At 40.5% G+C, this 26,924-nt stretch overlaps 2 protein-coding genes across 4 annotated transcripts in view; one reads left to right on the forward strand and one right to left on the reverse strand.

The window, feature by feature from the left end:
- kst (spectrin beta chain, non-erythrocytic 5 kst) overlaps nucleotides 1-26,924 on the forward strand; it is a 320,373-nt gene that overhangs the window by 114,551 nt on the left and 178,898 nt on the right. The window lies entirely within an intron of this gene.
- The window catches only part of LOC135705458 (uncharacterized), a 69,044-nt gene continuing 46,917 nt past the window's right edge, over nucleotides 4,798-26,924 (reverse strand). Inside the window, exon 4 of the mRNA XM_065227207.1 lies at nucleotides 4,798-4,959. Coding sequence (XP_065083279.1) covers nucleotides 4,798-4,959 — 162 coding nt within the window. The remainder of the gene's footprint in view (nucleotides 4,960-26,924) is intronic.

A 26,924-nucleotide genomic window follows, 5' to 3' on the forward strand; every position in this document is an offset into this window, starting at 1 on the left:
GAGATGTTGGGATAATTTTTGATTCGAATAATTGTCTGGAAATATCAAGAATAGTTCTTTAAGCGAGTATTAAGCGGGATTCACTTGAATCCCGATTGGGATTTACTTGAATTCGAGTGATTCGAGTGAATCCCAATCGGGATTCAAGTGAATCCCAATCGGGATTCAAGTGAATCCCAATCGGGATTCAAGTCAATCCCAATCCGGATTCAAGTGAATCCCAATCCGGATTCAAGTGAATCCCAATCGGGATTCAAGTGAATCCCAATCGGGATTCAAGTGAATCCCAATCGGGATTCAAGTGAATCCCAATCGGGATTCAAGTGAATCCCAATCGGGATTCAAGTGAATCCCAATCGGGATTCAAGTGAATCCCAATCCGGATTCAAGTGAATCCCAATCCGGATTCAAGTGAATCCCAATCGGGATTCAAGTGAATCCCAATTGGGATTCAAGTGAATCCCAATCGGGATTCAAGTGAATCCCAATCGGGATTTAAGTGAATCCCAATCGGGGGATTCAAGGGATTATCGATTAATTGTTGGGATAATTTTGTGATTCAAATAATTGTATAATAGTTCATTAAGCGAGTATTCAAGCAACCATTCCTTCAGCGTAACTCTTTTGCTGCTGGGAAAATTGTCTCAGTCGTGGTTGCATTAGTAGATCGAATGATTTAAACTTCAGGATGATTGGAAAACCTAGATTGGTAGTATATGTTGCTAGAGACATTGTCTTAGTCGTAGTGAAACTGGTACACGGCGAATGAGAACGAACCAAATTTGAGTTTAGTTAACTCATAAATCACATAAAGTGCAGAAAGTCAGCAATGAGTAAATTTGCCTCATGTTTTCCAGGTTTGCCCAGGAAAAGTAAAGATTGGATTCACTCAGTCTATTGGTACTTCTCCTAGACTGAGTAAAATTGCCGTCAATTTTCCTCAATTTTCCTCATTTTCCGGCAGATTTTTGAGGTTTTCCACCATGAGGCAAATTTACTCATCACTACGTACCTATACTTTTGGCGATTATATGAGTGAACTAAACCCAAATTTGGGTCGCCGTGTAGTTCATAGGATCTGAAATCGATGATGAAATTTGAAGTTATCCATGAAATTCGATCTTAATTAATGCGCTTAGACATCATGAATCATGTATGACTGTGATTCTGGTAGTGCAAGGTCTGCTTTATCTCGTTGTTCATGCGCTGGTGAAAAGCAAAAGGACAGTTTAAATAGCATGGTTCGTCCCAATTTTAAGAGTCGTAGAAATTATAAATCATTTGTGTTTATAAGCCCCAATATCATGCTTCAGAATGAGCAACAGAAAGAATTAATTGCATCCTTTGACAAAGATGCTTGTCAAAACATATTGTGGCACCAAAGAGTAAGAGTAACAAAATATTCATTTAACTTATTTAAAGTTTTGCGTAAATCTAGTTTTGCGTAGAGGTTCTTAAAATACACGAAAATAGTTTATTTAATTTTAGTGTTCAGCGATGAACAACAAGGAGATACATACGTTACGATCATCGTAAACACCAAAATGGCTGAAGAATATTTTTGTATCAATCTATGACGATTTTATTCAGTCAATCATACGCGGAGAACCAAAACTACCCAACGGTTGAGTACTTTAAACTTACTTTTGAGATGATGCCTCTCACTTGCTCTCTTGTTGTTGTCAAAAACGAAAAGAGCAAAGAACCCAAAGTTGAGTTCCATTCACCCAACTCGACAGTTGCGTGAAAATTAAAATTGAGTAAGTTGTGTAAAATTCAATATTAAGTTGTTTGAACTTGACGTTGAGTGAAAACAACTTAAAAGTAAGTAATCCTGTTTACATACGAGTGATTTTTTTTATCTAGTTCGTTTTATTTATAAGGCTCAATTGCGTTAAGCTGTACGGAGTCGATAATTCATTGTTCTTTGTTTGTAACAAAATTCACTTAATTCTATGTCTAGTAGGAGTTGGGCCGAATACTCGCGGCTTACTCGAGGTTAGAGGGGTACATTGTCGAAGGATAGGAAAAGGGGAGGAGCTTGGGGTAGGGTTTCGTTGTCTCATCAGAGCGATATCGCCAGTATTCATGCGAGTGAATGACAACAACTCAACATTGAGTAGGCACACGGAACTGCCTGAACCTGGGTGAAAAGAACTCAAAATTAGGTACTTTTTTCTTTCCGTGTACGAGGAGAGCTGCTTATCAAAAATTTGATTCCAATAAATCCCAATATGTTTTGAAAGAAATCGTAACGGGGAATCACATTAAGTTCAATTAAATCCTTCGCATTGAATATTCAGAGCGATCTACTACACAATTGCCGATGCAAGTTAGCCACAACGGCATAACAGTTTCACATTCGTGCTTGACTTCATAGCCGAGTAGCATCTACGTATCGCAACGTCTAAACGTGACGGTGGGATTCTGGCGTACATTATTAAAGGTATTTAAAAAAAACCTAAATGAGCGGATAAATTAACACTCCAAATGAAATGGACACGCGATTAAAAAGCAAAAAAAACGAGCTCTCGCTTCGATGAATTGACGATTAGGAGAAAATTTGTATCTTTCACCAACGAGCGACGACCAAGACGACGACGGAGGAGGAATCGAATCGGAACGGTTTGATTCGTCTCGCTGTGGCTGTGAGACTGTGAAAAGGGTATTCATTTTCCAAAGTGTCTCACTTACCAACGACGATGACGACGACGACGACGACGAAGGGAATCTTCAGAGGAGCGTGAAGCGTTGAAAAGGAAAGCGGAAATTGGATCTAAATCGAAACATAAATGTGCGTTCGATGAGAGGGGATTAAGACTTTCGATTTTTCCCCGTTTTACTCGACCACCGCTCCGAATCGGTCTGTCACGAAGCCCAAGCAGAAACACCAATTAGACTCGGAAAGAATGCAGGTACCCCGCCTGTGAGTGATTGGAAGAATTAATTGGATTCATCTTCATCTCGGGGAACGTGGGTCTTTTGAGAGATTGGAACCGGTTTCGCAAATGCGACGGGTGCAGCAACCACTCGAAGACAAATTTGTCCACGCGAAGAGTGCTCCGGCCTCTTCTCAATTTTGATTGTGGCCACAATTTACCATGTATTATACTTGAGGCGAGAGCGATACACCCACCTTCGGGTAGGTTGAAGTTTGCCATCGTTGGTCTTCCGACGATGGATAATTTCGATTATTGACTGCATCTTGTTTAAGGCAGCTTTTTAAGATGTCGAAAGGCCAAGGGAATTGCCCGAGCTCGACAAAGTGTTGTCATCGCGTCGGCTACCGTAAACAACAGATGAGATCAGATCACGGGGAATTGATGATTCAACTGCTCTGCGAAGATTAGCCACGTCCGTCATTAGCATGCGTAATGACTTCATCACTTTTGCGAGGCTAGTAGTCAATGGTCCGAGATAAAAAAAAAAAAAAACAGTCACTTGATTCGTCATGAATGACTGATGAAATGTTGGTCCTGGATGTTTCCTGATAAGTTCAATTCCATTCGACATTTTATCCCTTCGATCTTTTGTCCAATCAAGCTTTTGTCTGTCGACCTTTTCTCGAGTCAGGAAAGTGAAATTTCCCCCCAAAAGTACTAATGTCGATTTGATTATTTTCTTGAACTTGTCCTACGATCATCTGTTTAAGTGTATGGAGTTTAATCAAGTCGTGCTTAAGGTAATCCTTTTCTACAAAGAGTGGCATTTCAACCATCATCATCATCACCATCATTAAAAGTCACTAGATTTTTCTTTAAAAAGTTGTCGTGATCATTCCAAGACATGTCAATTCTCATTCGTGACCCCAAGCGTGCAAGCGAGACCACAAAATCGTTGATTGTGCATTTACACGTATATTAGCGAGTCTCACTTCTGGTTCCATCATTCATCCACCCCAAACCACGTTGTTCCTCCATTTGTTTGTCACATAACTGTGCGACCCGCATCAACGCGTAGATCGTGACTGATCCTCTCCTCGTCCGCTCGTCGTGTCGTTCCATCCGTCCGTCGTCATCGTCGTGTCACCCGGTTCCAAAATTAGAAATGATGTGACTAATTGGAATTCAGAATTTGAAGTTAAACGACCGCCGGACTGCTGCGTGTGACATTAAGGCAGTTTGACATCAAGGTGACATTTCTGACTTCTGCAGAAAAGTCTTGCAATCGAGGAAATTGTTTCCCACTGTTCGATCGTAGCAGTCTTTGCGGGAATCATTCTCGGCTTTATTCGGGTAAACTTGATGAAATTTAAACTCACGATCTTCTCCAGGGACCAGGGGCTTCGTTTGCATGTGAATGACTGAGTTGAAACCAACACATGTTGGTCAGGCAGGCAGAGACTAAACAAATATGCTCGCCAGATGCATTGCAGGCGGCAGCAGAGCAGCGTTTCATTTCTGAAGTGTTTAATGTTTTGCATTCTTTCGTCTGCGGCTAGGCTGCAGCAGGCCCTAAGCCGCCCGGTGTGGTGGCGGCCCATGGGAACTCTGCACATGGTGGAATTCAAGAACGTTTTCATTTACGAAACATTCCGGCAGAATGTGTTCCGCTGCCTTGCTAATAATTACTCCCTGGGATGAACTAGTTGGAACCATATTTCACGCCATAATCCCACCGCTCTCGAAGTGGGGGGTTCTGAACCATGAAATTGGAGAAGTTGGAATGCACTACGCCAGATTCACGCCAGCAGCAGTGTAGTAGTAGGCGTTGCGGTCATTTGTTTCCCCATAGAGAACTGAGGTCGCATTTCCCAGCGGAGAGTCAGTAATTGGCTACTTGGATCATTTCGGGTTCTTACGGCAGGGTCTCTATGGTGATGGTGGCATCGGCGGCGGTGGCAATAAACAGTGAGGTCGAACCGATCACGTTTAGGGTTGATTGCTGGTGTGTAGAATGGCACGTACCGGACCGAGTCGTGTGCTGCGCGGACATGGTTGTTCCCTTTTGGATCGCAAGCTGAAAAAGCAAACAAAATGAAAAACAAGTGAACGTTTATGCATAATTTCAGTAATTAAGATAAATGATGGTGGTGGTGTTGAATAAAACGTTTAGGTTTTCCGTTCATTCACGTGCGCATGCTTTGATCCGGTTGAGCATAATTGAATGGAATGAGCCGGAGTGAAACGAGATTTTGTACGATTTTCAGTTACGAAATGTGAGTTACGGTATTCAATTAGCTTAGAAATTACATTTGTGAAAGTGTCATCATCATCAACGTGATGATTTTTTTCATATCTTGAAAATTTGAAAGCTTGTATATGGTGATGAACATCTTGAACAGTACGGAGACCCTATTAAAGGGTTACCAATAATCCGGGCAATCAGAAACCTATTGGTGTAGTTGAAAGCGAAACTACCAAAGTCTTTATAGTAAGTCCTTAGCAACGCTATTTATATCAAGTAACAAGTCGATAAAAACTTTCATTCCAATTGTAACACTCCACAAGATCAGTCCAATGTAACAATTTTACCCGTTTCCAAACCACTGCTGTTTATTTGCTCTCAAGAGGTTTTGGACCTAATCCGCGACAAGAATGGAGTTGGAGAACGTCTAGGCGAAGAAGTCAAAATCCTCGCAAACTTCAAGATGATGGAAGAAACGTCGATCAAGGAACATCTCAACATCTTTGGTGAGCTCATTCGGCAACTCAAGTCTGCTGGTGCGAAGCTTGAGGAAGGAGAAATGGTCTCGTAGCTTTTTGTGACCCTGCCTGAATACTATGATCCCCTGGTAACTGCGTTGGAGAATCTGGGTGAAGACCAGCTGACTCTAGATGTGGTTCGTGAACGTTTGATGGCCGAAGAACTGAAGAAAACCGACCGGATGGTGCATACTGGTAAAGCAAAACCGGCTTCCTTCGCTGGATTCAAGCAGAAGCCCAAGAAATTCATGAGAATGTGCCATAGGTGCCACAAGAAGGGCCATAGGCCATGGGTTGCCGGGTCAAGCTGCAAGCAGAAGCCAACATCCTAGCTGGGAACAAAGCTGTTGCATTCATGGTTGATAAGAATAAGTCTGCGGATGCCAGCCACAGCAAAGTTACGTTCAAGCTCGATTCCGGGGCTAGTCATCACTTGGTGAATGACAAGAAAGTGTTCGAGTCACTAGGAAGGAGTAGATCGGAGTGGAACTGATTAAAATGGACCCGGATATGTTGGCTACTTGTTTGAAACGACTGGTATTCAAGATCTGGGATTGAAAAAAATCATTTAATCATTTCGTAGATTGAATCTGTTTCCGAAATTCGGTGCAATTCCTTTCCGAGAATCCCGTCCAATCTCTAGATACGGTTGAATCTCTTCCCATAATCGGTTGCTTCCCCTTTTGGGATTCGAATAAATCCCTTCTTTGGATTCATAGTAATTTTTCCAGGGGTTCACTTGATTCCCTTCTCATCCCAAAATTCGGTTGCTTCCATTCTCGAGATAACTGTTTTTTTTAATCAATTTATTTGATAAGGCTCAACCGAATTAACTTTACAGAGCCGAGGATTCTTGTTCACTATACAATACATTTTAAAACTATAGTCAAACGGTACAACACAATATACATTTTATCTACCGCTATCCAATAAGCCTCCTCCACCAGAACAGGACGGCCGCTTCCAGTGATTTAATTGTATGGCAGATTCGCCAACAGGGGTCAGAGCGCTTCCATTGCAGCAATGGACGCAAAACGTGGTCAGCACTCACACATTCATCACGAAGCGGTTGCTTTCCAAAGTCGACGACGCATCAACTGAAAGAACTGCTGATGAAGAACAATGAGGAGGACCACACAATGGTTGCTGCCGAGTAAACAGACGATCGCGTGACACACATTGAGAGTGGTCTGCTTCTGTCGACAGCCGAGTGAACACTGTTCTCGGGATTACGTTGAATGCTATCTTGGGATTCGATGAAATTCTTTCCTGGGATTCGCTTAAGTTCTCGTCCCGAATTTCGGTTGAATCCCTTCCCGGAATTCGGTAGAGATTTGGTGCAGATTCGGGATTGTTAGTCTCATCTTCATATTCGGTGGAATTCCTCGCCGGGATTTGTTTGATTTTCGACCCGGTAGAACTTCTTTTCGGAATTCTGTTGAGTCCCCTTCTCGGGATTCGGATGAATCTCGCCCAGAAATTCGCTTGGTTCCCTTTTTCGGAATTCGGTTGAATGCTAGTTTCTCAAGATTCGGTTAATTTCCTTCAAAGGTTCTTGGTGCATCTCTTCCTCGGTGGGATTTCTTATCGGGATTTGATTGATTTTTAATTCGGTTTGATCTCTTCCCGCGATTGAATTCTCGTAATTCGATTCAATCCCGTTAATCTCATTCTGAGATTCGATGGAGGCCCTTATTACGAGTGTCACTTCACGGTGATAAGAAAGTGATACTCATAATAAGAGCTGTGATTACCGTACAAATCAAATGGGAATCACTTCACCGTGACGACAAGTGACAAGTTTTCACCGTGAAGTGACATCCGTAATAAGCCCCGTTGTCACTTCACTGTGAAGTGACATCGGTAATAAGGGCCGGAATCTCCCACCGGGATTTGATTGATTTTCAATCCAGTTGAATCTCTTCTTGGGAATACGCTGAGTTCTCTTCCTGGTATTCAGTTGAATCTATTCCCGAAATTCGGTTGCTTTCTTGCTCGGGATTCGTTTAAGTCTCTTCCTGGGATGTGCAGTGTCTTACAGCGTTTCGATTTTGAATCTTTTCCCATGATTCGATTGATTTCCTCAGGATACCTCCTACCTTTTCTCGATTTCCCTGGGCATAGAGTATCATTGTGCTTGCCACACAGTATGCAAATTCATAGTATTGGCATCGGAAGTTCTCAATTTATAACTGTGGAAGTGCATTTAGAAAACTTAGTTGAGAGCACACAAAAAGCTAATATTTGATAAGCTTGAAATGCGAAAAAGAATAAGGAGACCTCCTCAGGTTTCGATAGAATCCCTTCACGGGATTAGGTTTCCAAGGAACACAAATTCATAGAATTATGTCGAGTAAACTGCTTTACAACCAACTGTTATAGAACATGTCAAGCTGAACATTGCATTAAGACAGGTAGATTGAGGTTAAGGCGACGCCACTGATTCGACTAAATCCTATCCCGGGATTCATTTGAATCCCTTTTCAGGGTTTGGTTCCTGGGATTGGTGTTGGATTCCGTGTTGGTATTTGATTGATTTTGGCTTTAGTTGAATCGCTTCTCAAGATTCGGTTGAATCTCTTGCTGGGATTCCAGTGCATCCCTTCCTGAGACTCGGTGGAATGACTTATCAGAATTGCATTAATTTTGGATTCGGTTGAATTTTCTTCCAGGGTTTCAGCAGAATCCCATTCCCTGATGAATACCTTCTCAGGTTAGGGTTGAATCTCATCCTGACATTCGGTTGTATTCCATGTCGGGATTCGGTTGAATTCTATTTCGGATTTCATAATCCTAGATTCACTTGTCCCTTTTCTGGGATTCTGTAGATTTAATTTGCATTCGATTGAATCCCCTGCAAACATTATCGGAATTTCGTTGAATGCCTTTCCCGAGAGTCGAATTATTTCTGGCACGGTATTCGATGAAATCTCTTACTGGAGTTTTATTGAATTCTCGGGAATCAGTTTGTCTTCTTTTGGAGGAGAATCAAACCACTGTGACCAGTAATTAGAATACACACCTTCTCTAATTTAAGTGAGTTTCTGTTGGAATCCTCTAAATTCTTCAAACGATTCCCTGATTACAGGTCCAATTCAGAAAACTTTTAATAAATATAATTTATTTTCTTATCATTACAGGTTTGTGAGGACACAGTTACCGAAAATTATTTTAATTGCGGATGAACCCAACGCTTAACAGATGACCTTTTGTTACAATACTGTCAGGTAAAATGAAATTCTTTTATAACTCCTGATGATTCACTGATTACTCGTAGGCAATAGCAAACAGCACTGCACTGTGCTTGCAAATATGGTAAAATTTTCTTTGAACCTGACAGAACTTCTATGAAATGGAAGTAAGATGTTTTAATGTCGCTGTAATTGCTACGAAATGTAGCTTTCACAACCTTCGTAGAGCTTAATAGCTTCGGAGAATGGCGTTTGGATTTAATGCGTTGCAGGTGTTATAGGCCGAAAAAACAGCAGTTTTTTGATAATTCCACTGATTGAAAAGGATAGAGCAGCTAGCAGCAAGCAAATGTAAACAAACAAACATACTGATAACTGTGCCCTTCGCAGAGATAATCCTCACATAAGTGCGGAAGCATAAATTGACGAGAATGCGTAAAATCCCTTATCTTTTTTATTTAATGGATTAATTTGATCGGAATTAATCCATGGAACCTTCCAAGTGGATAATCTTCTTGGTTGTAAGTTATAGCTGGTAACGACAATTTGAATAAGGGTGCCTGAAAAAAAACTTGTTATTACATAGTGCACATTTTGTAGTGAAATTTTAACGAAGATTTATGTCGTTCTCAATTCATCCCGTGACAATATTTAACATGTAACAAACTGTGAATACCGTTTGAAATATTTCAACGACAATGACCATGCATAGTTTTATACTGTACTTTGAATTTGTCCCACCATCGTCACCCCAACCAGTGCTGATAAAACTAATTTCTTCTATACTCAAATTAGCTGAAAATCGAGACAACCTTAAAAGATAAACCAACTACCGTTTTCTTGATCAAGGCTACCGCTGAGCAGAGATGCCAGATTTACAGTCTGTGAATGAATATACCAGAATTTTTATTTTTGTCGAAGGCATTTACAGATTTTTGGAAGTAGTAAATTTAATTACATTTTTGCATTACATTTTAAAATCTATAACAATCGAATTTTTTTATTTATCAATTATCCGAAAGATCTGCCAAATATCTAATTGACATCACTATAAATCAGTTTTATGTGAGCCGGGCATTTAACACATCTACTTAACAAGGCTGATGGAACAGTTGTTGTTGTTGTTGTTGTTTTTTTTTTTTATTTCAAGCGATGATTATTCCGACTTTTCTAGCTGCACATCCACTTCATACTAACATTTACCCTAATTAAAATCGATGCTAATGAATATTTCAGGGTGGTCAGCGAACCGGGGAATAACCGGGAATTTGAAAAGAAGCCGGAAACCGGGAAAAAGCTGGGAATTTGACGGGAGAACCGGAAAAAATCAATAAACCTTAACATATTGTAACCAAAATTGAAAGCTGAATAACAGCATGAGCTTAATCAAACAAACATGTTTCTTCAGCTCAAAAATGGTTTATTCAGCTCTTAATCATCTTAAACCTTTGAAATTATTTGACCTTTGGAGAAATACTTTGGAATTCACCTCTGAATACTTTGGAATTCTGTGCTGAATTTTCTTGAGACTGTCTTAAGAATGTAATTTAAATTCTTCCGCATTTTTCATTATTTACCTCCGAACACGATTCCTTCGGCATTTTTCTCAGATCTTGCTTAAAGTTCTCTTGTGAATCTTCCTCGGTATTCCTTTGAAATTATTATCAGAAAACCCCTTTAAACTCTGTTTATATTTCTTTTTAAATTCTCCTCACAATCCCCATACAATTCTCTTCAGAATCAACTAGGAACTCTCCTTGAAGGCCTCCTCACAACAAGAGTTCGTCTGGACTGAATCCTAGAATTAGTTTGGGATTCTTGTCAGAGCTCCGTTGAATTTTTCTTCGAGTGCTTCTCAGAATTTTGTATTTTCAAAATTCTATAAAAAGTTCTTCAAATTATTAGAACCCTGAACATTTTAAGAACCCAAGCGAAATAAATTTTCCAAATCTGGAATCTCGAAAAAAAATCCCACATTTTGAGTGTTTTTCTCAGATTCATATTGTTGGAAAAAAATCAATCCTGTTTTTTCTTATTAATCTAGGATAGATTTTCAAAAGTAAAAATTTTCTAAAAAATGGCATTAAGACTCTAAACACACATGTCAAAGCCTCGGAATCTTGGAAATTAAAATTGGTTTAAAGATTTAATTTGTTTTTTTTTAAGTTTTATATTAGTACAGATCGCGATACTTGTCTTGCGCCGTATGGAGCTCAAGATTTAAAAAAATCTTAATTTTATCTCTCCCTCTAAAATTCGGTATAAGGACCCATTCAGCCCGATAGTGTTCGGCTATAACCGATACATAATTCTGGCATTTTACAATGTATATTTTGGCGTTTTACAATCTTAAGAGGACTCGAGTCCAGACAAAAAGTTATTCAAATTGATTCTAAGTCGAGGTACTAACGTGATATTGCAATCATTATTTTCTACTAAATATTAAAAGCCGGAAATATTTTGAGATTTGAACCGAAACCGGGAATTTTAAAATGAAAATTCACTGGCCACCCTGATATTTCAATAGACGATCGATCTTTAATGATATTGCAAACCTTAGCGAGTCTTAGAGATGGAAGTTTCATCACAGTCAAAACAACATTTAAAGCCTCATCTCCCGCTCTAAATGAATTCTGAACCATCGTGTTTAAATCTTTGATCTAAATCAGACCGATGCTTCTGAATCCTCTTGCCCCTTAAATGATGCGCAGTAGATCTGGCCGTTTTGATATGCTTTGCGCATCTCTGATGTTCAACATTTACTAAATATATTAAGATTTTCCAGGATGCTTCCATGTACTGGCTGTGATGATAATTTCTAAGGAACGCTAGGGATAACTTCAAGGAAATTTAGTTCTGATGAACTTTAGATTCTAGAAGAATTCCGAGACAGGTCTGGGTAGAATCCTGGATAGGATTCAAAGGAAATTTTATTGAAAACTCAAATTTCTGATGTTAATTTCTAAGAAATGAACAGGAGATATCTGTGAGAATGATTAAGGTAATTTCATAAAATTCTGAAGAAAATTCAAAGCCAATTTAAAGGACTATTTCTATAAAATTCTGAGGAGAATTTTAAGACACTTCTGTTAGCATGGAAATTTTCGGATAATGTCTAGGGTATGTTGAGGAAGATTACAATTCCGGAGTGATTTGAGCGTAATTCCATTTGTAAACAAACACGTCAATCGCCGATTTATCGTGAATAAAAGCTTAATCTCGAAAACTAATAACACTGTCAGATAGCAGAATGATTTCTCTATCATTGGGTATAGTTTGTTTATGAGATTCAGCTTTTATTTATGAGAAATCGGCGATTGATGTGTTTGTTTACAAAAGCAATTACGCCCAAATCTCAAATCACTCCGGAATTGTGAGATGAACAACTTCGGAATTCGGAGGAGAGGCTTCATAAGAGTTGTGAGTAGCATTCCAAACTAGTTTTGCGGTAAATTATAAGAAATTTGTGAGGAAAATCCATGGTATTTAGTTGTGAGTTGAAGGAGAAAGGGAAAATGAATTATTCAAAGGAATTTCGAAAAGAACTTCAATATAAATTTGAAGGATAATTTCGAAGGAATTCCGAGGAAAGCCTAAAGGGAATTCCGAGCAAAAATTCTACTGAGAAATCTGAGAGACGTGATCGAACACTGCTTGCAGCATATCCGGCCCACTACTCGACCGTGTTTTTCTATGTTTTAAGAAACGCGATAGTTTGGAGATCCTTCAAACTACACTGTAAAACCAAATGAACGTCTTTAATAATTTAAATGGTTACCCACTTCAAAATTTAATCAAGCCCGCATAAGAAACAACTATGTTCACCAGACAGCCGATCAAAATCAGCCCAAGCACTGCAATTTGCCCGTAGAATACCAACAACTGCCACTGGATGGTTGCGCTACCTCGTAGATTTAGCTTCTTATCCTGACACAGGGGCGACTGGTTTCCATAGAAAGTAACCAGCATTGTGCAAGTGCAAGTGATCGAATACAATTGACCTTGTAGCTGGTCATTCTTAAGAATAACTTGTCTCAAGCTTCCACCGAGGCTCAACGTACCATGACATGTGTATCCGGATTCTATTGTTTTTTTACAAATCATTATCGATGCACTAGTGTTTGCGACTGCTGGTCCGTCAAACCCTTCATTGAGGAAGGACATTTTTACCGTGTTGGACGCATCGTGACAGTCGTACGACTCTCCTACCGGAGTAGCGTTGAGCATTGGAGTGCATTCCATGGCCATTCCAAGGCAGAGAAGAGAACTCTTGTTTCGTCCCTCTCGGATAGACACTTGCGATAGACAAGTGCTTTTGTCGAGTCCAGTCGACTGGATGGTAGGACACATCGACTGTACCCTGAAAATCGAGGTCGTACATGCAATTAGTGCCTGCAGTAGTGTCTCCATGGTATCCAATGAGACAGTAACAGTATCCGTTATTTTCGGCGAGAAAACTTCGACTTGGTGTCTGATGACGTGTTGACCAACATGATCCAAACTTCCACTGACTACAATTGCCATCATGCCTAATGGTTTCTTGATACATAGGGTGACGAATGTTTTCAGCAGCAAGGAACATCGTATTTCAAATAAGGGATTTTTCACACACACAACTAATTCCGAACCCAGCCAACAGATTCGCTAAGACATGATGTATACTACAGCAAAAGACGAGTGTTGAATGAGATTTATTTTCCACGCTTGGAATAGGATCTTCCTGTTCCTTCCCTTCTTCCTTACAAAAAGGCCTGTAATTCGTAATTCAATAAGTTTAAAAAGTCCATTAATGGTTGCTTTGCAGTACTTTTACAAAAACTCCAAAGTCTCAGCATTTGATGGTTACATTTCTCCAGTTCGAACGAAATATCGAACCTCTTGATGGAGCCCTTCAGCGCCCGCACAGTGGAAGCGGACACGGAATCAGCGCACTTCTTCCATTTTGCCCGCATTTGCTGGATGTCCTTGACTGCCCCGCCGCTTCGTCGAAGTCGCTGCTTTGAAATTGCCCAGTATTTTTCGATTGATCGAAATTCCGGGCAATTCGGAGGATTCATTAGCTTGGGACAAAAACGATCCTGTTGGCAGCATACCACTTCAGAACCACCTTGGAGTAGTGGCAGCTGGCCAAATTGGGCCAAAAGATGACTTTGCCTCTATGCTTGCGGATGAACGGCAATACACGCTTTTACGGGCATTCTTCGATGTAAACTTGGGATGTCATCGACAACTGCAAATCGCTTGCCAATTCATGGCCTTCTTCGCGAACTTGTCGGCAAACACGAACTTGAATCTTCCCGGCACATCCCCACGTCCAGTCGCGATTTAAAACTTTTGACCGGGAAGCTGTTTAAAATAGAGTTTGACGTATGTTTCGGCATCGATCAAAGTGCAGCCCTTATGTTTCGTCAAAACACGGTGTCGTACAAGAGCTGACGATCCCTGGTTGCAGTTGTTTTCGTAAGTCCACTGATTCCTTTCTACACTCAGGGTTTCATTGTAGGTTTTGAGCACTGGACAAACTGTTGTTTTCGGCATCCTTCAGTAACTTTAGCCAGCTTGGAACCGGACCACTCCGGATTTTCCTGGTGTTTGTGCACAATATTTTCTTCTTCTTTCGAGTTCCATTTGACGTTATTTCTGAACGCGATCGACTACTTTGATCAAACTTGCACCAGTTTTTCTCTATAGAAGTGTAAACAAACCACTGTCAAATATTTTCGATTCCCAACACTAGAGACGCGCTAGCGGCGCGCGAGGGGCGTACCAGTTTACTTTTAGCCAGGCTTTACCTGTCTTTCGATTTCCCAGTAAGTTGTAACCGACTTCTCTCCGAAGCTTAATTTCAGTTCTATCGGAAAATTCTTCCGGTTTCTCCTGGAAGTCTGGAACTGTCTTCCAAAAGCACGCATAAGTGTTTCTGGCCTCCTTTGGTAGACTCTTCCGACTGTTCCCGGAAATTTCTCCAAACTTCCTTGGGAGTTTTTTTTACGACAGCTCTCGGTAGTTTCTTTCAACATTCTCTGGAAGCTTATACAAAAAAAAGAAGCTTCTGTCTTCCGCTAGATTTGTCTCTGATATGGGGATGTTATTCCACCTTTGGTTGGAACATTTTTTCTTGTTAATTCTTGCCCAATTTCCTTCTAATTTGCTCCATAAGTTTCTTCTTTTCTCCCCCGAATGTAGCTTTGAACTTCTAACCGATGCTTCTTCGAATATTTCCCGGACGATTCTCCGGACTTTCCCCGGAAATATGAATCAATTTCCTTAGAATGGAAACAAGTCTAGTAGAGAGGATTTCAAAGCTTATAGTTGCCGTATTAAACAACAGCGCCTAATAATTCGCCATCTTCCGTATCGATTTCTGGATTTAAAATCAAATCCCAACACGTCCAGCAAACGATATCCGGATCTCAGCTAAAGGGTGTCCACGATGAAATTGCATCACACATAAACAGCTGTAAACTTTTTAACCAGGGATTCCAGACGTTCCCTGTGGGGGTTCCAGGCATCCCTGACGGTGATTTCGATGTGTCCCGACAAAGAATCCAGCATTTTTCGGTTGAAATTTCAGATTGCAGACATTCCCAGCCCGAATTCCAAACTTTCACAATGGAGATTTCAGATAATCTTTTTGGAGATTCCACACGTACCAAATGTAGATTCCCGATTTGGATTTGAGTCGTTTCCGACGGAGGATCCTGACGTTCCCAAAGTGCTTCCGGATATTCCCAAAAAGATCCCAGCAGTTCCCAATGGAGAATTCAGGCTTCCCTGGAGGGATTCAAGACATGTTCAGCACGAATTTCAGTAGTACCTAACGGGGATTCCAGACGTTCTCAACGGAGACTCCAGACGATCGATCCCTGGGAGTATTTCGGACATTACAGACTCTTCCGGCTTTGATCAAACACATTTTCAACGGGGTTTTCAGACATTTATGGCGGACGTTCAAGACTTACCCAGCGGGGATTCCACACGTTCCCATTTCAGTTCCAAAAGATCCTTACTTACCTTACTTACCTTACCAATCAGGCTAAGGTCTTGTTGTCCTCTGCTGTCCGAAGAAGTCGTCTCCACTCTACTCGATCCATGGCCACACTTCGCCAGCCTCGTAGTCTGCGAAGGGTCCGCAAGTCGCCTTCTACTTGGTTGATCCACCTTACCCGCTGCGCGCCTCTTCTTCTTGTTCCTGTTGGGTCGCTTTCTAGAACCATTTTCACTGGGTCGTCGTGTGGCATTCTTACGACGTTCCCAGCCCACCGTAGTCGCCCAATTTTTGCAATGTGGACGATGGATGGTTCTCCCAGCAGCTGGTGTAATTCGTGGTTCATTCGCCTCCTCCACGTTCCGTCAGCCATCTGCACTCCACCGTAGATGGTACGCAACACCTTCCGTTCGAAAACACCAAGGGCGCGTTGGTCCGCCACGAGCATAGTCCAGGTCTCGTGGCCGTAGAGAACCACCGGTCTAATCAGCGTCTTGTAGACAGTAAATTCGTGCGGCGGCGAATTTTATTCGACCGGAGCGTCCTCCGGAGTCCAAAGTAGGCACGATTCCCTGCCATAATGAGTCTTTGAATTTCTCTGTTGGTATCATTTTCGGCGGTCACCAGTGAGCCCAAATACAAGAACTCATCGACCATTTCGTCACCGTCAATCTGAACTCGGGGTGGGAGGCTAACATTGTCTTCGCTAGAACCTCTTCCTTTCATGTATTTTGTCTTTGATGCGTTGATGGCAAGTCCAATCCGCCTAGCTTCAGCCTTCAGTCTGATGTACGTTTCCGCCATCGTCTCAAAGTTCCGTGCCATGATGTCAATGTCATCGGCGAAGCCAAGAAGCTGGATGGAGTTCCTGAAGATCGTGCCACTCGTGTCTATCCCAGCTCTTCTGATCACACCTTCTAACGCGATGTTGAATAGCAGACACGAAAGTCCATCACCTTGCCGTAGCCCCCTTCGAGATTCAAAGGGACTCGAGAGTGTCCCCGATACTCGAACAACGCACATCACTCGATCCATCGTCGCCTTGACCAATCGCGTCAGTTTATCCGGAAATCCGTACTCGTGCATAATCTGCCATAGCTGATCTCGATCGATTGTGTCGTATGCGGATTTGAAATCGATGAACAAATGATATGTGGGCACGTTGTATTCGCGGCATTTCTGCAGAACCTGCCGAATCGCGAAAATTTGGTCCGTGGTAGCGCGGGCACCCATGAATCCCGCCTGGTATTGCCCCACGAACTCTCTTGCAAATGGTGACAGGCGGCGGCATAGAATTTGGGAGGCGCTCAGCAGTGTGATCGTGCGGTAGTTGCAGCAATCCAACTTGTCGCCCTTTTTGTAGATTGGGCATACGACACCTTCCATCCACTCCTCCGGTAATATCTCCTCCTCCCAAATCTTGGCAATTACCCAGTGCAGCGCTCTAGCCAGTGCTTCACCACCGTATTTTAATAGCTAACTTGGTAGCTGATCTACACCAGTTGCTTTGTTGTTCTTCAGCCGACCGATCTCCTCCTCAACTTCTTGAAGATCAGAGGCCGGTAGCCTGTTGTCTTCTGCGCGTGCTCCAAGGTATGTTGCCGTGCCACCTTCGTTTTCTGCTGCTTCACCGTTGAGGTGCTCGTCATAGTACTGTTTCCACCTCTCAATCACCTCACACTAGTTGGTGAGAAGGTTACCGTCCAAGTCCTTGCACATATCGGCTTGCGGCACGTAGCCTTTGCGCGAACTATTTAGCTTCTCATAGAACTTCCGTGTGTCGTTTACGCGGCAGAGATTTTCCATCGCCCCGCGATCTCGGTCTTCCTGCTGACGCTTCTTCCTTCGGAAAACCGAGTTTGCATTCGCCGTCAAACCAGTCATTTCTTCGGTCCAGGATCGCAGATCCAGACTAGGATTTGAAACTTTCCCGACGGAGGTTCCTGCTGACTCTGTCGACTGGTACTCTTGTCGATCCCATAGTGCTTCTGGATATTCCCAACGAAGACTCCAGGTGTTCCCGATGGAGATAATTAACTCATTTCCAGCATGACTTCCAGATGTTCCTAACGGGGATTACAGACGATCCCTATGTCCAGGTATTTAAGACGCTCTCGGCTTGGATTCCAAACGTTCTCGAAGGGAATTCCAGACGATTCGGACAAAGATTCAAGACGTTCCATTTTGAGTATTTTGAATTGTTTAATTGAACTGCTCCAAAAATGCCAATATTTTTTTTTTCCAAAACTTTGTTCGATAGCATTTGATCTAGGGACCTTAATCCATAACTCTGTTACTCACTACATTCTGGAGCTTTGAAAACTTTAGATCGAGCTTAACCCTGTAATGGCAACCTGCGGTGCACAGCAATGTCATTAGCATACCGGTTCCACTGTTACAGTGCCTTCATATAGGTTAAAGATAAGTTGTCCTGATTATGTAGAAGCGTGGATTATGGCGAAATTAGTCAGGAGGTCAAGGACTGCTGGAAGGTTGACAGATCATTTTAACATTTTCCCGCTAGGCGGCGCTAGTGAGCAACCTACATGCTCATATTCCGTACTGCTGTATCTCAAGATCCTGATTATTTATGATTCGGCAATGTTGATCAGGAGGCGAAAGACTAGCGGGATGATTATATAGAAGGGTAATGTCTTCGGGAAAGGTTGTTGGGTGGTGGACAGATCAATTCAGAATGCTGCCACTAGGCGGCGCTAGCGCGCAAGTTAATATTCTGTAGGTACTGCTGTATCATAAGTTGATCAGGAGTTCAAGGGAGTTACTTACCATTACAGGGTTAAAAGACACGACCGTAGATTTGACGTAGGATTGCGAAAGGTAGTTATGATGTTCTGTTTGTGAGGTGCTCTGTCGATGTTCATGTAGTACAAGCCAATTCTGGACGATGTGTCTTGGATTCAAGCTCTTACTCTTTACTTTACTCTATTATAAGTCATTTGTGGTCCTGAAAAGAACCGATGGGTTGGAAGTTTGGAAGTTAGTTAAGAACAATACTGCGAAATTTTTCCTCGATGTTTTTGGAAATCATAGCGGTGCGGAAATTAAATATGTAGGGGAAATGGATGTAATGTCGGCCTAAATGCCTCTAATTTGGGCCCATACATAAATTCAGCAATCGACTTAATTTTCAATGGCGACCAACAATATCCATTAGTACCGTCCCAATGACGCGTTCATCTAGATAAAATTGATAAATAGCAGATTTTTAGCGATGGGCCAATCTTAGATCCGTAGGCCAACATTAGAGCCATTTTCCCTATTAGGGAAAACACATCAATCACAGAATATGAGCCTACTTGTCGGTACCTACGTTTATACTTTTTGATGCAAATTTCATGCTTCTTCTATTAAGAGAATTCGGCAAGGTTTTTTTTTCATAATGCTCTTAATAGGAGAGGCTTAAATTTGCACCAAAAGGTATAAAGATCGGTACTTGGTATCAATATTCGGCGACTGTGTTAGGGAAACCACTTTTCTCTAGATGGCCCACAGCGACTCACGGAGAGCTACTGAATCCGATCAGCAGTGGTGCAGCTTCTTCTTCCTTCTTCGATGAATGGAAACTCATGTGGGCTGCACCTCGCTGCTTGCGGGCAACCTTTCGTTGTGCACTGCGGAACGCCACGTGCCGAAAGCACTGCTGCTGATTGAATATACACCGTTTGGCGAGACCGAATGGAATTCGATTTTGAAATCTGTGTTAGGGAAAGCGCTTTTTGCAGGCAATCGGTGATAATTTTGATCACCATTGTAACAGTTTAACATATGTGTAATTTTCAATAGTGATTTTTTGAAAATTGATAAAGTGTTCATGTAAAAATAATTCCAATCGATTGGCTTGTATAGAATTAAAATCCATCTTCTATTGACAGAGTTATAAGTGGTCAAAACCAGACCACTTTTCGTAACGCTGTCGATTCCGGTTATTTTGAAAATGGCATCCCCACTATGTTGCCGAAAGACGTAATACTACGTCAAAAAATATTTAAGACGTTTTCGTTATTTGTTGAGTTTTCACATCCGGGAAATTTTTAAGATTTGAACCGGGAGAACCAAAAAAAAAGGCGATAATTTCAAAATGAAAATTCACTGATCACCTTGAGATACTGTTGGGGCGGAAGATTTGAAGAAATTTCCATTGAACGATGGAAGAAATGCAGGGCAAATGGCAGAGAACATGTGTTTTAACCTGTTCAACAGCTTTTCACTTCGAAATATGCATGTTAAATGGTGAACCAAATAGTCATTTACGAGGTAGGATCTTAGCTTAACAGCTAGCAGATTCTGTTGAAATGACGTGTTGAGAACCATTCGTTCAATTTATTTTTGTTCTGTCTTTTATAATCTTCAAAAAGCTGTAAGTTTTTGACGCAACATAAATAAGGGAACATGTTTGCTTTTACAATTTGCATGAACAATATTAAATTGATTGTCAAGTGCGCAGAATTACAAGATGCACGGAATAACCCTCGTTCACGGTAGGTCTAAAGTTTTAATTTTTTTCCACAGTTCAACGTCGTGATGATTTTTTGAAGTTACTAAATTTTGACATCCTTTGATCTGTTCTTAAAAATTTATCCAAATCAAAATGGGTTTTGGAAATTGGAATTCTTGAAAAATAAGTTCTATGTTTAGGATCTTCCTCATTTTTCTAAGTCCAAGATCTGCAGCTTTTTTTCAAAGTTTTGGCGTTTTTTAAACTTTTCTACAACGTCAAGGATTGTTACAAAATAATAGCTCAAAATGTCCACATTTTCCTAATCTTGACCATTGAAAACCCAGAATCTTCGGAAATTTTAGTGTTTATTTTTTGAGATGTAGGATTTTGAAAATTCAGTATACTTATTTTTTATCAAACTGTGCCACGGGACCAACTCTAACCTATATATTATTTAATGATTTTCACACACTCACGTGTTAATTTATTTATTTAATGACATACTACACGGGAACCGGAGAGCAGGTGGGATGTAATCAAATGCATTATTGGCTGGATTTGGTTTCGTAGGGTGGCCAATCCCACGATTTTTCGACTGTCAGTTCATCATGGGTCTGTAGGAGGTATTCTTTCTGAAGGTCTTCAAGGAGGGTTTGTCCTGAAGGTTTAGGAGTTCCTCAATTCATCCACAGTGACAGATGTGTACTGCTGTAGAGTTTCCATTGACGAATTAATGGTCGACTGGACCACTATACGAAGTATCTGATCTGTATTTGTATATTTGTATTATTTCACTTCAACTTTGTCTGGCTATGGCATCCATGCGCCATCCGACCCACAGTAGTCTGCCGTGCTCTTTGTGCTTCAAATCAATGCAAGCTATTAAGTTATGTTCCACGCAACTAGAGGGCGAAAGCTGATTAATTCTCACTCTGAAGGTAGCTAAAAAACTTATTCACAAAGCAGCCAACCAGAATCACTCCAAGCACTGTGACTGCCCCGAAGGTCACATACAACCGCAACTCAGCGGTGGACGAATTGTTAGAGGTATTTTGCTTCTTATCCTGGCACAGTGGCCATTGTTTTTTATAGAACGTAGTAAGTATTCTGCAACGGCAGCTGAACGGGTTAAGTATTATTTCTTTCTGGTCACTCGCGAGAGTAAAAAATCTTTCGGTTCCATCGTGGTTCAACGTGCCACGGCATGAGTAGTCATATCTGATACCTGTTAGACAGACGCTTACCAATGCACTAATGCTCTTGACTTCTGTATTGTTATACCATACCTCAACCAAGGAAACTTGAATTGTTTTAGATGCGTCGAAACAGTCGTATGACTCTTTTTCAGAAGTAGAATTAAGAACCCGAGTGCATTTCATGGTCATTTCAAGGCACAGATCAGAACGGTTGCTTTTACCCTTTTTGATTTGCACTTGAGATAGACAAGTGGAGTTAACGAGTCCAGTCGGATGGATGGTAGGACACATGGACTGCACCGCGATAATCGTGGTCGTACATACAATCAGTGTCTGCAGTAGTGCCTTCATGGTGTCCGGTGAACTAGTGACAGTGTAATAGCTGACCATTTGGCTGGCAATCTTCGTTTGGAAAACTTTGACAAAACTCCGACAAAGTTCCGATGGAGGTGTTGAGCAACCAGATCCATACTTATGTTGGCCAACTTTGCCAACTTTCCTAATGGTTTCTTGATACATAGGGTGACGAATGTGGGATTGACCGCAGGCCTTTTGGGGTGAGAGGAAATCGCGCTTACCACTGCACCACCGGCGGTGCTATGTTTTGAACACTTATTTTTTATTGTTTTTTACTCAAAATTACTAGAAATTTTTTGCCGTGTATATTTTTCCTCAAAAGGAATTATATTTTCCCACAACTTTATTTCGATTTGGAGTGACGTTTTTTTTTTTAAATATTTGTTGAAAAATATAAAATACGCCTGCTGAATGTGGGCGTCTTAGTGGAATACCTGTATAAAGAGAGAGAGAAGGATTAGTAATTTCCATTATTTGCTTATCCCTGACAGATACGCGTATTTCGTCTACAATGTGCAGACTTCTTCAGTGTCTTGTACTACTGAAGACGCTATTTTGTAATTTCTCATCGAGACTCAAAATGGCCGAAGCTTAGCTTAAATTATCGGTTACTTTGTGTTTAGACTTTAAAGATTCATTCCGTGCATGATGTTAACTCACAGCACAACCATGTGTCCAACTGAAGAATGTTATTGAATTTAGTTAATCTCAAGGGGTTTGAATATTCTTGTTGAGCCTGTAGAACTTTATGATGCAAACTCCTGCATTGAATTGTGCTTTTCCAACAAGCAGAGACAAACATTTAGGTTGGACATTTTCAGAAATCTCTTTGATTGTATGCGAATTCCATGAGTTTTTGGTGATCTAGGTCATCAACTGCACAGTAGACGTATTGTAGAGCCATTTTGATGAAGAAATTATATGTTTTTGTTCTCAACCAGTTCCCAAATTTATTATTATTATAAATTCGTGCCGACCCCACCATTCTGGTACTAAAAATGAGCCTATACAAACGTAGTGTAGTATATAAGGCATGAATTACGTTAGTTTTAGTAGTAGCAAATTAAGTTTAGAGTTAACTGAATTATTAGTAATAAATCATACTAAATTGAACATCGAATAATCCAGATCCCAAGTTAGAAGTGTGTTGGGGGTGAGTCATTGTATCATCAATTCCATGATGGAATTGATCACGGCAAATGACGATCCGCATAAATATATGGAAACCGCATCAAATGTGTTGATGACTCTCGTGATGTGTTTTCAACCCATTTTTGGCTATGTCATTGTTGTTAAGCTTTGAAGCTGTTTTAATGGCTAAAGGGCGCGTTTCAGGCCTTTTAACATATCAGGCATCTTTGAGACTGTTCTGGCGTTTTGAGATCTTGTGTGGCAATATTTGTGAATCCTAGGCTTATTGAATTTCTCAAGGTAGGTTTGTTGGTGTTTAATTATGTTATAAGCCTTTTAGGATTTATTATATCATATAGTTTTATTCATAATTAAGTGCTTCCAACGTTAACTACTGTCACGGATTGCGTTAAGTTATTTTCGGTGGAGGAAAATACAGTCATCAAAATGCAGCAAAAGATCAAAAGTAAACCCACGGATCCTGCCACTACAATAATTGATTTCATTGATGATTTGTTGTTGTCCGGCGTCCGTTGCTTACCCGTGCAACGCTTCAACTGGATTTGATAGAGGGTGCGATACGGTGGACAGTCACACTGTCCGGGTCCTAATTCCGTGGCAGTTTTTCCTGCAGCTGATTCTTGTACCTTTTTAATATGAACGATAAATGATATAATCGAACCTCCCGATAGTACCGTCACATGACATTCGATTCTGTTTGATAGGCAAACGTTGATTTGACTGCCCGTTGTCGCTAGCATATTTTGACCACTTTCACCGTCGTCGATAAACGTAAATGCTGCTACTTCATTGAAACAGTTGAGTGAGGCCATTGCTGTAGCTGAGGAATTGCCTACGGTACAGGAAAATGTGGTCCTGATGCATGTGTTGGACGATAAAGCGTTGTTCGTCCGGTATAATGTGGATTGACAACTGATTTCATTGGACGTATTTAGGCGTAGCGTGGGACAAGCGATGCCTGCTATCGTTGTCCGAAGATAAGAACAGACGATAATCACTAGCAATGCTAGCCGCATGATGACTTCTGGCGAGCGACTGAAATGAGACTCATGCAATTTGGGATTACAACTCCGACGTTGATTGCAATAGAAACACTTATTGGGAAAGACGTTTGCCGTAAACAGGTTAATTGGGTTCTCCTTCTACTTCCTTTATATCTAGACGAACATTTAAAAGAAGCGGAAGAGCCAAAATATAAACAAACTATATATTGCCACATATAGAGATAACAGTTCACAAACTACTCGATAAACACGAAAAAGTAGAAGAAAATATAACTTCAAATCATCAAAAACGTTTCCTTTTCCTTGGCGTATTTCCAATTTTCAACTCTATGAAGCATCTGGTTGTTACGCTTTGCACCAGAACTACGAGTTATATTATTTTAATATTTCAATCGTACTAATTCTGTGTAGTATCAAGTCACACCCGATTCATTTGAAATGCATCCGATTGATAGTTCACGTGTAAACAACGAACAAAAAGAAAACCAAAAAAAATTCCGGGCGTAATTCCATTCTCACAAAATTTACGAACGAAGAACCAAAGCGGAACAACAAACAAAAAATCCCGAGGGTGTATTTCCACGGCGTTTCATCAGTGTTGGCAGTTCAAAGGGTGGAAGATCCGGGAGTAACAACATGTAAGAAATTTTTGCCCTGTATGATGTTTTCTTCTAAATTTCACGGCAAATAAAAACTGTTTTTTGAGTTTTTAGTGATGCATTATGATAGATTACACAATTAACTATACAGTGTATGGCAAAATTCAACGGACATCCAGTGGAACATTTTTTGAAACAATGTGAATAGATATATTTTTTTTTAATCTTGGCTGGTGATTTATCGCTTTAGCTTTGGACTTCTTCGGAAGAACCTGTATGCAGTTAGATTTATTTTAGTAAAACGAATTTTAGTAAAATTAGTGGAATATAAATGATTTTTCTTATGGCTAAAAATGGAGCAAAATTAAAAAAAAAAGTTTAGTTCATTATATTTCAAGTAAAAGGCGTTAATAACCGCAACCAACTAAGTCCAGCACTGTACCAATAATTGATAAATTTATCATGATTCAGCAGCCAGAAATTCAGAAACGCATCTCTTTAATTTGTGCTTTTAAAGCTGTTTTTTTTTCTAAAATTTAAAGACATCTGTACGCTCAATTTGGAGATACACTGTAAGCTAATAAAATCAGTCAGAAAATGGAAAGTCGTGAAATAGGATTAATTTTCAGGTCATCAAAATTTGGAAATGATTTTCTCGATATGGTGATTTAGGAATTCCGCCCTTTTCAAATGTTAAATATGTTAGATATGTAGCTTTTAAAAGTTTCCAAACAGTTTGCCACCACTTTCATTGAACCTTAAAGGGTTCAGCGTAAATTCGGATTGCAATATAATTGGAATATTATAATTCCAAGAGAGCATTCCCCTTGGCTAGTTTTTGCACCTTGCTGTTGGTGGGCGGGCTTAATTTCATGCTTTATAGTGGAGTGTTGGAGACGGTAGGTTTATGGTCGGCGTTGCTGGCTCATGCCGCGATAGAATGGCGTCATGGGCAGGCAATGGGGATTACTAAGCTTCCCCTCTCTGATAAACCACTGCATGAGAGAACCAAAGATCTAGTCTAGCAGTGATAGTATCACACTTGTTACTCCTTTTATTGAGAGCCGCGTCGTAGTACGCTTACGTATAGCCACTGACGTTGGGTGTGATACTGGCAAATCACTCTTATTTTATTTATTTTTTACGCAGATAGATTTATTTGGGTTTGCAAGGGAATTATACTATTGAAATATTTCAGAAAGTGCCCATCGGTGCTCCTTCTATTTGCGTGACAAGCTTTCATTGTTGTTTTCATTGAGGTATTACTCAGGGAACAATGTTAAACGCCATTTTGGTACATGGTATTGTAACTAATCTTATTTTGATTTGGGATAAGTGTTTGAACTATGGCTCGGGATTTCCACTGTGGTGTGCTTCTATTGTGACATACCCATATGTATTTTTGTGGTGCGACATAGTGGAAACGTGAGAGCGTAATTGGAACATATACCCTATATAATTTAAAAATCAGCTAGGAAACTAACTTCAAAATGAAGCATTTTAGTCACTTGAAGGTGTTACCTGGGTTGAAATAAGATATAATAAATAGGTATAGGCTTAAATCAAAAGTACTTGAAACACATTTAATTTTAGATTACAAGCACAAGTGCAGGTATTTAATAAAGCATGGGTTATGATTGATTAGGTGAATTAGAGCTTTTAATAATTTATTAAATTAGACTAATGAGATATCATAACCATCAAATGAACTTTAATAAGAAACTTCAGAAAGTCTAATAACATTAAGTAGATTAACAAAAGAATTACGATGCGGGGGGGTCCGCTTAGGGAGGCAACTAACCTTTAAAGTTGTAGAATAAATCTTCTTATTTAGTCTTGAACATTAAAAAAAAACGCAGGCAGACCAATAGCATTAAGCAGATTTACAAGGAGAGGAATAGTTTAGGAAATAAGTAAAAGTAGAGGTATGTGACAATTAATAACTTTTAAACTTTTGGAGGTATTGTATTCCCCTGAGTTTGTTGTGCTCGATTACTATATTATTCTCTCAATACGTGAAATCTCTTATATATGCGGCTAAAGCATTTGAGTTAACTTATTTCTTAGTGTTCAAGTGCTTACATTTGTAAACAGCAGTCAATGTTAATCTATGAACTAAACCCTACGTAAAATCGATCTTTCCTTATGTGGTATTGATGCATGTTTAACTTTTCGCGGCTGTCGGAATCAACGCGCCTACGTCTACGGAGCTTACGCAGAAGTGATTCGCAATGCAGTAGAGCTCACCAAAAGTTTTTTTTGAGCTTCTGTAGTATAGAATTGAAACAAAGCTCAACAGTAAAATAAGTAGAATATTTAGGGAGGAAACCAAA

Source organism: Ochlerotatus camptorhynchus, unplaced genomic scaffold (assembly GCF_037179485.1).
Source record: "Ochlerotatus camptorhynchus isolate MF236.1 unplaced genomic scaffold, CSIRO-AGI_Acam_v1.1 ptg000267l, whole genome shotgun sequence".
In the NCBI taxonomy this organism is placed as follows: domain Eukaryota; kingdom Metazoa; phylum Arthropoda; class Insecta; order Diptera; family Culicidae; genus Ochlerotatus; species Ochlerotatus camptorhynchus.